At 41.6% G+C, this 12500-nt stretch overlaps 2 protein-coding genes across 2 annotated transcripts; both read left to right on the top strand.

The window, feature by feature from the left end:
- Positions 1–1734: 1734 nt before the first annotated feature.
- Positions 1735–3863, top strand: LOC309491403 (uncharacterized protein). The gene is made up of 6 exons (XM_082190466.1): positions 1735–2458; positions 2551–2613; positions 2735–2776; positions 2922–2944; positions 3196–3348; positions 3464–3863. The coding sequence occupies exons 1-5, from the start codon at positions 1744–1746 to the stop codon at positions 3310–3312; spliced, it is 960 nt and encodes a 319-aa protein (XP_082046592.1). The 5' UTR covers positions 1735–1743; the 3' UTR covers positions 3313–3348; positions 3464–3863.
- An 89-nt stretch (positions 3864–3952) lies between these two features.
- LOC309491402 (uncharacterized protein) lies at positions 3953–7436 on the top strand. The gene is made up of 4 exons (XM_082190465.1): positions 3953–4667; positions 4767–5799; positions 5886–6033; positions 6137–7436. Exons 1-4 carry the CDS (start codon positions 4048–4050, stop codon positions 7207–7209), a joined length of 2874 nt encoding a protein of 957 aa, XP_082046591.1. The 5' UTR covers positions 3953–4047; the 3' UTR covers positions 7210–7436.
- The last annotated feature ends 5064 nt before the right edge of the window (positions 7437–12500 follow it).

The raw sequence follows: 12500 nt of genomic DNA, 5'->3' as shown, positions 1-12500 counted from the left end.
TTAAAAAAAAAAACGTTATTACGCTACAGGAAACCTCAATGGTCATTTGTTTTATTTTTGTCCTTTTCTAAAGAGTTTACGCTGCAAATCCCCCTGCAAGTGTACTGGCCTGCTCAACAGAAAAGCACATAAGAAATTCTCGCCAACACTACCCACAGTTTCCGCCCAGTTTCGAACTGGGGACCTTCCGCGCGGGAACCGAAAATGGCTAAGCTTAACTTCTCTTAACTTTTCCCATTCATTCTCTATGGTAGTGCTTAACACTACGGATGCAATATACTTTTGGCCACATGTAGACTTCCTGGCGCTGTTTCGCTTTTTCCGTGGCGGGGGATTTAAAAAGCTGTGTCATCTGTCTATCATTCGCAGTGCAGTATCACCGGTTTTACGATCGGAGAGATTTGTTTACCGGACTTGTCAGCAAACTTGTTTTTTTTGTTACTGTCTAAACTAACTTACCTGCAGACAGATTTTACCTCAGGTGACTGCATAAACGTTATTATTCATATATTTTATCATTTAAATTGCATGTATATTATCATGTAAGTAACATCACAAACCATTCAACAAAATTAACAATACGATTAACTTACATTGTAATCGTATTGTTAATTGTGTTGAATGATTTGTGATGTTAAGAAACAGTAAACCAAATTTTTCGTTATAAATACAGCTGTTATTTAAAAAGAGTATATGTGTTTGTTAAGGTGAATGTTTCATCATTGATATCTTACTATGTAGGTTACTTGAATACAATGTTTAAAATATGTTAACAGTGCAGTAAGATGTAATGGAGGATCAGACCTGCAGACATTAAAAATGAATGAATAAATAAATGTGATAATAGGAAAATAAATAATGGAATAAACGCATTATTTCCCCCCTAATTTATTATTTTTTGCTTTTATATTTTAATGTTTTTTTTAATTATTTTTAATTTTATTTATTTATTTTTTCCTTTTATTTTTATATTTATTTATATATTCATTTATATTTATTTATTCCAATTTGTATTTATTTCCAGATTTATTTATTTTAACCTTTATTTATTTCAATTTTATTTATTCTTACATTTCTTTGCCGTGCATGATAATTAGGTGGGTTGGTCTTGCTTACCAAATATAAAAAATGAATTAACAAATAAATATTTTTATGTATATGTATAAAAGCAGAAAATAAATAAAGGGAAAAAATTAAAAAAATTATTTTATCAAGTCGTTTATTCCTTTATTTATTTTCCTATTATCATATTTATTTATCTTTTTATTAATTTACATATGTATTCATTCATCTTTAATTTCTGCAGGTTTGGTCCTCCTATAATGTAATTAATGTCACACACACACACATATATTACATTTTAATGACAAAAAATACATATATGTGTGCAATTTAATGGTATAATTTAACATTTTTAATTAGTTAAACTTGTTAAAACTTTTTATATATACATTTATACATATATATTTTTATATTAAATATTTATTACAAATATATTAAGCAATTTTAATAATGAATATTAAATAACGCAAATTTATTAAACGCTACTTTACTTCTTTTTTTAAGTCTCTTGTGATTTATTCATTTAAGAAACAGTAATATTATGGAATATTATGGGAATTTAAAATAAATGTTTTATATATATCACTGATGCTTTAGTTAACTGTCTTATTTCACTTTGTTAAGTATTTTCATGCTTATGCTGAGACGCTAATAAATACATTATGATTTCAGAAAAGCATCATGAAGAAAACAGTGTTTTTTCCCGGGAAAGTCAAAGTGTCTTTCAGGAAAGGACCATCAGGCCATTTACGCCGGGACCCATCAGAAGAGGCAAAAAGAATTAAAGACAACCCTTCACTGCAGGACAAGTCAACACCTCAAAGAGAAGACCTGGTCAAGTTGAATGCCCGTTCTGTTGTGTTAAATAGAGGAGGGGATGTCTCTGACAAGCAAGAAGTGTTGGGAGAATACATTCTTCAGTTCGGCAAGTACAAGGGCAAGTCTTTCAAGTGGTTATTAGAGAATGACGTCAGCTATGCTTTGTACCTGTCCGATAAGGTTGAGGAAGAAGAACAGGCTGGGCAGTTCCATCCAGAGGGTCCATGCAAGGATAGTCTCATTTCCTTTCTTGAGTACTCAAGAAGCTTTAAGGAAATTGAAGACCTTAAACAGTATCTGTCTCAAAGACCAGATCCAGTGGCAGTTTTGACAGAGGATGACACTACTGTTGGATTTGGATCAAGAACACAAGACACTTGGAGGAAAATTTGGGATACCAGGGCAGACGGATATGCTTCCTTTATAATGAGGCAGAAGTGTGTTCCAGGCAGCAAAATGTACAATTTGCAGCAGTATCTTTTAAAACAGCTGACCAAAACCACTCCTCCGTCGCCCTCACCATCAGCTTCCACTGCAAGATCCCCTGTTCCTTCCACTACTGCCTCGGATCAGCCTGGTGAGTTAATACAATCCATGCAAATTTGCTTATATTGATTCTTAAAGCCTACTGATGCATTTGTTTACTATAAAATGTATTTTATTTTATAGTAATGGAGGAGGATGAAGAACTGGAGAGGATGATGCTGAGTCTTTCTCCAACAAAATATCTGAGTAAGTAAATCATGTGTCATGTGTGTTATATATATACCCATGTCAAATTCAGCATCTTTATGACACATAAAATTGCACATACTGGAGAGAAATCATTTAAATTATAATGCTTGATTTTTAGGATCATCTGCAGCCATGGGATCCACAGTATTATCTACAACAGGTTACTTTCCACATCAGTTTTGGAGGCGTATTCCTTTACATACAGACTTATCCTCCATTTCTGATTTGTATTATCTTATTTGTTGTTTTGGCAGTGTTCTTGCCTGTTCTAAAAAACATGTTCTTTTGTTCTAACTACTGTTAAGGTTTGAATATACCAGTGGTGAGGGTGAGTGCACTTCATGAATTGTATGCATGCTATTTAAACTGTTTTTATTTGTTGTGAAAAGTGGACTGTTTACTTACAGACATTTGAACATTATTAGAATGTGCATTACTAGAATAAATAAAAGAATAAATAGAATAATATAATAAATAATGATTCTAGTCATTCAATGTAATCAAGACAATCAAATACATATCATGTACATTCAGTGTTTTAATATGTTTTTAATTTCCTCCTTGTGCTTTTCCTTGCAGGTCTGCCGCAGCCTCCATCAACACCAGCTCCTGTGTGTAGGCCTTCTTCATGGGGTGAAGGCTCTGTACCACCTCGAGCAGCACAATCAGCACCTGCCCCAATGCCATCTGCACTGACTGAAACCCCTGTTCCCAGCTACTGGAACAAAAAAAGTAAAGACAGTTAAACACACATGCATTCAATGTGTTATACATGCAGATACACACACACACACATATATATATATATATATATATATATATATCCTTTGCTTTGTGTTCCATGCAGTTCTGCCACAGCCTTCACCGACATCACATGCCGTCTCTAGTTCTCCCAGTCCACCAGCTCCTGTGAGTAGGCCTTCTTCACGGGGTGAAGGCTCTGTACCACCTCCTGCAGCACAATCAGCATCTACAGGTCCTGCATCAATGGAAGTACCTAGCTACATGCAGGATATTAGCCACTGGAACTGCTCTCTACACCAAAGAATCTGGATGAAAACAGAGATGGAGTCCATGGGGCTCTGGCCAGGATCACACCCAGTGAGACACCTCATGAACATGGTCTCCTTGTGGCGCTATCCACCTCAGCCTGAGCTTATAGAGACCAGCATGGGCCTTCCGTCTCCTAAATACTTCCAGCTCCATCCCTTTTTCATCTGGAAACCTGAGCACAGTATAAGTGAAAGGCTTAGGAACAACTACATCCTGCCCTGTCTCTACAGCTGTCCAAATCCTCATGTTGTGTCCTCTGGTGTGGGAAGACCCCGAGTCATCCTTGGCACTACTGGGCAATATTACATCCTTGCATCACGTCTGTGCTGTAAGGCATGTAAAAAATACTGGTTCGCTGATAAGCCTCAGTGGGTGGACATGCTACCACAGCGATTCAGGAACATCTTGCCAGCCTTCCTCACCCATAAGAAGGCCATCTGTAAAACAGTGATGGATGAGCTGAGGCGCTCTGGAAATTCCCCCAATGACATGGCCAACCAGCTGTCTGAGGTTCTTCACCTTAAGTTTGAAAGAGCCCACCTGGCTTACCTTCTCATTGTGCAGAACGTCAGGGATGCTGAAGCAGGGCTGTATGGCCAGAAAACCATCACAGGGGCATTGAGGAAGGATGACACACCTGCACCGTTTGGGGGTTACGAAGATACTGATGGGTGGCATGGGGTGTCTGTGTCTGCACATTATCTGGTGGAGTGCCTGCTTCAGGAATATCAGCGGCAAGAGACAGCTCTCACTCAGCTCCTTCAAGGCACTTTTGGACAGGTGTTCAGGTCAGATCACACACGCAAAGTTGCTAGAAAAGTGACCCTCTCATCTGGCACAATGTCATCCTATGCTGTGATGAACGAAAACTGGATGATCCTGTCCTGGGTGATGCTGCAGTCTGAGAGTGAGCAGTCCTTAACATCAATGTACTGTGGGATGGCCAATCGCTACAGTGCTGCTGGCATACCCAAGGCCAAGTACCAGTGGGTGGACAGGTAAGCATAATTACATCTCATCACACATCACATAAAGTAGTGTAAGCAAAGGTAATGAATACATTAAAATTTAATTTAATTTTCCTTTTATGTACTTAGGGACTGCTGTGCCGCTTTCAGAGTGATGGACCCAGGACCGTATGAGCACCAGCAGTGGGAAGCTTGGAGGACAACTGATGCTACTGTGGCAGAGGTTACATCAGGAAACCTCAAGAATTTACATGCCGCTTGCCAGAAGTACAATGAGGACATGGTGGTCAAACTAGACTTGTTTCACTGTATGCGGCGATTCACCAGGGAATGTGTTTCGGAGCACCATCCTCTGTATAGTTCCTTCTGCCAGTTCCTCTCTTCTGCCTTCTCTGTAGTAGATCAGAGTGACCTGGAGAAACTGAAGAACGCATACAAGTTCTGTGGAATTGAGCCTGCTAATCCCACCAAGCAGCACATCAGAGCGCACTGCAGGACAAAAGTGCCACATCCTCAAGAGCTGGTCCAAAGAGTGGAAGAAGTACTCCACCATTTCCATCTTGCAAAGGATCCCAACAACATCTTCCTTTTTAAACCCTCAATGTTAAAATTGTGGTGGATTCAGCGTATCCATATCCTTAGAGGCTGTCTGAGTGACCCTGAGGTGGAGGAAGGAATCCTCTACAGACATGGTGGAACCCTACAACTGAATCATGTCAAGGGTGAAGGAGCTGCTGTGCCCATCTGGATCCCTGTCAGAGGCACTTCACAGCAGGAGGGGTTTCATTTCCACCAGGCTCACTGGGTAACGGGCAATCGCGTCTCTCCTGAGCTGTTCCAGGCGCAGGGTATGACTGGTGTGGCACGCTGGAATTATCAGCGGCTGGTGGACCTGAAGCAGCCTGGGCTTGTCTTACCTGGAGTGTTTGACCCTGTTTTGATGATGGAGTTAAACAGGGCATCTATAAAAGTGACAGGGCAACCCAAATATCCAGCCTTGCACATCTCCAGCAGGGACACAGGAGAGAGGTTTGGCCTACAGTATGTGGAGCCAGGCTGTCGACCTGTGCCTCTTGACTTTGACAAACACAAAAGCAGGAAGACAGACCTAGAGATGCAAGAAGAGTCTTCATCTGGCATTGACTTTTCATTTCCATCTCAGGTAACTTCTTTGATAACAGACTTTTAATTTTAAAAAATACTTTATAATTCTCGCTCGCATATTACACTCATTTTGCTCAATTTCAGAAACGCTTAGAGGATTCCTCTTCTGCTGAGACCCTTCTTGCTGCTGATCCAGAGGCCACCCCACAGGCTGTGATTTTTCACTGTTTTTCTACTCCGAGTGCTGTGACAGTGAAGGAACACACATCTGAGGAGTTTCTTTTAGATGCAGGTAATTATATTATTCATACATCAATGTGTGTTTAATCTGTCTGCCTAATCTATGCACACAAAACAGAAATACTTCATTTAATAATTTTGTGAATCTCTTTTAGAACTGCCAAGCACACCACCACTGCCTATAGCTGCTTCTCCCTGTGCCGCTCGGACTGGACCCATTAAGACAGGGGGTCGAGTCTTTGTGTTGGACCATAACAGATGGACAGATCCAATGAGAAATGTCATTGATGGTTTGCTGGCCAAGCACCACGGGAGCAAGGACCTACTTACAAAGGTGGATGCTGAATATGCTGCTATGGTACAGAGTGCCTGCACTGACCCCAACAGCCTTCTGCACTCAACCACAAAGCAGCACATAAGCAGGTACATAAAACACCTTGCTAAAAAAAAGAACACTAATGCTTCACTTAACACCAGTCCAGAAAAGCTCCTGGAGACACAGCAGTTATGGCAGCGTCTTCACTCAGGCAGTGAAACCATCAGTGTCCCAGTGACAGTACTGCCACCTGCCCCAGTCAATCCACCCGCAAAGAGTGTTCCTGAGGCTGTCTCTCTGGACCAGGCAGCGCTTGAGAAGATGGTGAAGGACATCATAGAGAAGCAGCAGGCAGTTCAGCAGCAACAACAACAGCATATGCTGCAAAAAAAGCACACTAGATCCTGTTTAGCCTGTGGTCAGCCTAAGTCTCGATACATGGGTGATGGCACCTCGATACATTTCTTTTATCAAGGTGGTGATGTTAAATACTTCTACTGCTCCAAGAAAGTATTTGACACATATTCAGCAGAGGGCCTGACCAACCCCAGAATGCCTTTTGAAGACTTTGCAGAGACTCCTTTTTTTCAGCGGGAACTGGAGGCCTCTAAGCAGAGAGGAGCAGAAACGAAGAGGGTGATTGAGGAGAGGAGCAAGAGGAAGTCATTGGTGGAGCATCCTACTGGTCGTCTGTGCAGATTCTGCCACCTGCCACTGAAACAAGGACCCAACAGTCCTCATATTCACACTGGTTTCCCTGGAGTGACAGGCAAATACATTTACTGTCCTGCTAAAGTGTTTTCCCTTTATCAGGCTCAGGGAATGAGTGCAGAAATTTCATGGAGAGACTTTCAGCAGTCTCCGTTCTATGAGGCTGAGAAGCAGAGGTGGATTGAGGAAAAGAAAAAATGACTTCACTGGTAAATGACATGCCCAGACCTCAAATACTGTTTTATAACACAAAGACATTCCTTGCACAATGTTATGCATATATGTATAAACAACATATTACTGCACTTTTAATATAGATATTTTAAAGATTACATTTATTTCCATTTGTTCACTAAAATACCAAAAGTTTTGTCCTTGTTTGCATTGCATTTTAGTGTGTTTTTAAAGTTAATTTTATTGACTTGCATTATTTTATCTTGCTCAGATGTGTAAACACTAAATAATAATAACTGTTAATATTGAACTCTGTACATAATTATTTAATTTAAAATATTTCTTGTTTTTTCCTGTATTCTCCACAATTTTAGATTTTATTATTATTAATGTTGTTGTTGTTTAATCTACAAGTATTTAATACATTACCTATATATATATATATATATATATATATATATATGTATATCTGTACTATAAATAAAACAAAACTCTCTATTTGGTGTTTATTGGTTATATTTCATATATTTTGGATTTTTGTACATAGTTATACAAATATAATGTGAATATCTCAAATAAAGGTCTAAAACATCAAAATGTTCTTTTCAATTATTCACATTCAAATGTTTTCTATATTAAAGATAACTATATCTTATTATAATGTAAAGGTTTATTAAGTTAATTGCACATTTTTTACATCCTACACAAGAACAAATATTACAAGTTTTATTTCATTTTTGTGCACAAAGTTCTTTTATTATATGTTAATCGTACTTAAAGTGTATCTAGATTTAAAAATGATTACCAATTCATTTTATGGTATTTGTGGCAGAGACGGGAATCGAACCTCTAATTTGGTGTATTATTTCTGGCCCGCCTCCCTGGAATTTCCTCCGTTCCTATTGGCTAGCAGCGCTCTACACCTACGTGCGACTGGCCTGGCGTGGCAAACAGTTTAAAGTTTCTATCACAATCCCACCGCTGTTTCTGCTCGGTTTCGAACCGAGGACCTTTCGCGTGTGAGGCGAACGTGATAACCACTACACTACGGAAACCTGCCTTTCAGGGTGCAGACAGAAATCTTCTGGTGCACTCTTGTTAAAAAGCGTATAACGGTAAAGAGAGCTGAACACTCCTGGCGTGGCAAACAGTTTAAAGTTTCTATCACAATCCCACCGCTGTTTCTGCTCGGTTTCGAACCGAGGACCTTTCGCGTGTTAGGCGAACGTGATGACCACTACACTACAGAAACCTCATGGTCCTTTGCATTTTTTTTTAAAAAGAAAAGAAAAAGAGCTGGGTGGGAGGATCCTGCACCAGACATTACCCTGGCTGAGCATGGTGGCATGTGCGGGGGAGCATATTGTCCCAACGTCTCATAGGTACAGCTCGAGTTTCTCTTCATTCACGCATAAATCTTTCGCCTTTTACTAAAGATTTCCGTGGAGGGGAACATTTACGAGTTTCTGGTATTTTTGGATGCCCTGCTCACAGCAGAGCTACATGCGTTTGTTAAAAAACAGAGGACTTTTTGCGGCTTGCTCCGAAAAGATATATTTGCAAAAACCACCCACAGTTTCCGCCCAAAGTTTTGAACTGGGGACCTTTCGCGTGTAAAGCGAACGTGATAACCACTACACTACGGAAACTTCCGTTGGAGAGCAGTCCGACCTCTTCTAGCGTACGCTTGTTCAAAAGCGACTGAAACGATAGACTGCCCAGTGTTCTTAAAATGGCAAAAAGCAGCTATTTAAAAAAAAAAAAAACGTTATTACGCTACAGGAAACCTCAATGGTCATTTGTTTTATTTTTGTCCTTTTCTAAAGAGTTTACGCTGCAAATCCCCCTGCAAGTGTACTGGCCTGCTCAACAGAAAACCACATAAGAAATTCTCGCCAACACTACCCACAGTTTCCGCCCAGTTTCGAACTGGGGACCTTTCGCGTGTGAGGCGAACGTGATAACCACTACACTACGGAAACCTGTCTTTCAGGGTGCAGACAGAAATCTTCTGGTGCACTCTTGTTAAAAAGCGTATAACGGTAAAGAGAGCTGAACCCTCCTGGCGTGGCAAACAGTTTAAAGTTTCTATCACAATCCCACCGCTGTTTCTGCTCGGTTTCGAACCGAGGACCTTTCGCGTGTTAGGCGAACGTGATGACCACTACACTACAGAAACCTCATGGTCCTTTGCATTTTTTTTTAAAAAGAAAAGAAAAAGAGCTGGGTGGGAGGAGCCTGCACCAGACATTACCCTGGCTGAGCATGGTGTCATGTGCGGGGGAGCATATTGTCCCAACGTCTCATAGGTACAGCTCGAGTTTCTCTTCATTCACGCATAAATCTTTCGCCTTTTACTAAAGATTTCCGTGGAGGGGAACATTTACGAGTTTCTGGTATTTTTGGATGCCCTGCTCACAGCAGAGCTACATGCGTTTGTTAAAAAACAGAGGACTTTTTGCGGCTTGCTCCGAAAAGATATTTTTGCAAAAACCACCCACAGTTTCGAACTGGGGACCTTTCGCGTGTTAGGCGAACGTGATGACCACTACACTACAGAAACCTAATGGTCCTTTGCGTGTGCTTTTTCGAAGATGGCTCCGTCCCATAACCTGCCCTGCAAGCAGTGTGACAGTCTGTACATTCCACAAACAACAGAACAAACCTCATTCGGCATGGCAGTGTGCCTACAGCTCCTTGGTACGATGGCCTTCACCGGTCTCAAAAGTAAGGACTTTGTAGCGAATGTCAGCATGTACATTAAAAACACCTCCACTTGTTTCCGCCCAGTTTTGAACTGGGGACCTTTCGCGTGTAAAGCGAACGTGATAACCACTACACTACGGAAACTTCCGCTGGAGAGCAGTCCGACCTCTTCTAGCGTACGCTTGTTCAAAAGCGACTGAAACGATAGACTGCCCAGTGTTCTTAAAATGGCAAAAAGCAGCTATTTAAAAAAAAAAACGTTATTACGCTACAGGAAACCTCAATGGTCATTTGTTTTATTTTTGTCCTTTTCTAAAGAGTTTACGCTGCAAATCCCCCTGCAAGTGTACTGGCCTGCTCAACAGAAAACCACATAAGAAATTCTCGCCAACACTACCCACAGTTTCCGCCCAGTTTCGAACTGGGGACCTTTCGCGTGTGAGGCGAACGTGATAACCACTACACTACGGAAACCTGTCTTTCAGGGTGCAGACAGAAATCTTCTGGTGCACTCTTGTTAAAAAGCGTATAACGGTAAAGAGAGCTGAACCCTCCTGGCGTGGCAAACAGTTTAAAGTTTCTATCACAATCCCACCGCTGTTTCTGCTCGGTTTCGAACCGAGGACCTTTCGCGTGTTAGGCGAACGTGATGACCACTACACTACAGAAACCTCATGGTCCTTTGCATTTTTTTTTAAAAAGAAAAGAAAAAGAGCTGGGTGGGAGGAGCCTGCACCAGACATTACAATGGCTGAGCATGGTGTCATGTGCGGGGGAGCATATTGTCCCAACGTCTCATAGGTACAGCTCGAGTTTCTCTTCATTCACGCATAAATCTTTCGCCTTTTACTAAAGATTTCCGTGGAGGGGAACATTTACGAGTTTCTGGTATTTTTGGATGCCCTGCTCACAGCAGAGCTACATGCGTTTATTAAAAAACAGAGGACTTTTTGCGGCTTGCTCCGAAAAGATATTTTTGCAAAAACCACCCACAGTTTCCGCCCAGTTTCGAACTGGGGACCTTTCGCGTGTGAGGCGAACGTGATAACCACTACACTACGGAAACCTGCCGTCAGGTTGCAGACAGAAATCTTCTGGTGCACGCTTGTTAAAAAGCGTATAAAGGAAAAGAGAGCTGAACCCTCCTAGCATGGCCAAAAGTTTAAAGTTTCTGTCAAAACACCACCACTGTTTCTGCTCGGTTTCGAACCGAGGACCTTTCGCGTGTTAGGCGAACGTGATGACCACTACACTACAGAAACCTAACGGTCCTTTGCGTGTGCTTTTTCGAAGATGGCTCCGTCCCATAACCTGCCCTGCAAGCAGTGTGACAGTCTGTACATTCCACAAACAACAGAACAAACCTCATTCGGCATGGCAGTGTGCCTACAGCTCCTTGGAACGATGGCCTTCACCGGTCTCAAAAGTAAGGACTTTGTAGCGAATGTCAGCATGTACATTAAAAACACCTCCACTTGTTTCCGCCCAGTTTTGAACTGGGGACCTTTCGCGTGTAAAGCGAACGTGATAACCACTACACTACGGAAACTTCCGCTGGAGAGCAGTCCGACCTCTTCTAGCGTACGCTTGTTCAAAAGCGACTGAAACGATAGACTGCCCAGTGTTCTTAAAATGGCAAAAAGCAGCTATTTAAAAAAAAAAAAAACGTTATTACGCTACAGGAAACCTCAATGGTCATTTGTTTTATTTTTGTCCTTTTCTAAAGAGTTTACGCTGCAAATCCCCCTGCAAGTGTACTGGCCTGCTCAACAGAAAACCACATAAGAAATTCTCGCCAACACTACCCACAGTTTCCGCCCAGTTTCGAACTGGGGACCTTTCGCGTGTGAGGCGAACGTGATAACCACTACACTACGGAAACCTGTCTTTCAGGGTGCAGACAGAAATCTTCTGGTGCACTCTTGTTAAAAAGCGTATAACGGTAAAGAGAGCTGAACCCTCCTGGCGTGGCAAACAGTTTAAAGTTTCTATCACAATCCCACCGCTGTTTCTGCTCGGTTTCGAACCGAGGACCTTTCGCGTGTTAGGCGAACGTGATGACCACTACACTACAGAAACCTCATGGTCCTTTGCATTTTTTTTTAAAAAGAAAAGAAAAAGAGCTGGGTGGGAGGAGCCTGCACCAGACATTACCCTGGCTGAGCATGGTGTCATGTGCGGGGGAGCATATTGTCCCAACGTCTCATAGGTACAGCTCGAGTTTCTCTTCATTCACGCATAAATCTTTCGCCTTTTACTAAAGATTTCCGTGGAGGGGAACATTTACGAGTTTCTGGTATTTTTGGATGCCCTGCTCACAGCAGAGCTACATGCGTTTGTTAAAAAACAGAGGACTTTTTGCGGCTTGCTCCGAAAAGATATTTTTGCAAAAACCACCCACAGTTTCGAACTGGGGACCTTTCGCGTGTCAGGCGAACGTGATGACCACTACACTACAGAAACCTAATGGTCCTTTGCGTGTGCTTTTTCGAAGATGGCTCCGTCCCATAACCTGCCCTGCAAGCAGTGTGACAGTCTGTACATTCCACAAACAACAGAACAAACCTCATTCGGCATGGCAGTGTGCCTACAGCTCCTTGGTACGATGGCCT

This window comes from Leuciscus leuciscus (assembly GCF_965113295.1).
Source record: "Leuciscus leuciscus genome assembly, contig: HAP1_SCAFFOLD_217, whole genome shotgun sequence".
Lineage (NCBI taxonomy): Eukaryota > Metazoa > Chordata > Actinopteri > Cypriniformes > Leuciscidae > Leuciscus > Leuciscus leuciscus.
This window is presented reverse-complemented; position numbering and strand designations above follow the sequence as displayed.

Excerpts from the sequence above, each read along its gene's own strand:
- LOC309491403 (XM_082190466.1), top strand. The coding sequence starts at position 1,744 with ATGAAGAAAACAGTGTTTTTTCCCGGGAAAGTCAAAGTGTCTTTCAGG. Across the intron at positions 2,614-2,734 it reads TTCTCCAACAAAATATCTGA|GATCATCTGCAGCCATGGGA; the intron begins GTAAGTAAATCA and ends CTTGATTTTTAG. Across the intron at positions 2,945-3,195 it reads TGAATATACCAGTGGTGAGG|GTCTGCCGCAGCCTCCATCA; the intron begins GTGAGTGCACTT and ends TTTTCCTTGCAG.
- LOC309491402 (XM_082190465.1), top strand. The coding sequence starts at position 4,048 with ATGCTACCACAGCGATTCAGGAACATCTTGCCAGCCTTCCTCACCCAT. Across the intron at positions 4,668-4,766 it reads AAGTACCAGTGGGTGGACAG|GGACTGCTGTGCCGCTTTCA; the intron begins GTAAGCATAATT and ends TTATGTACTTAG. Across the intron at positions 6,034-6,136 it reads GGAGTTTCTTTTAGATGCAG|AACTGCCAAGCACACCACCA; the intron begins GTAATTATATTA and ends AATCTCTTTTAG.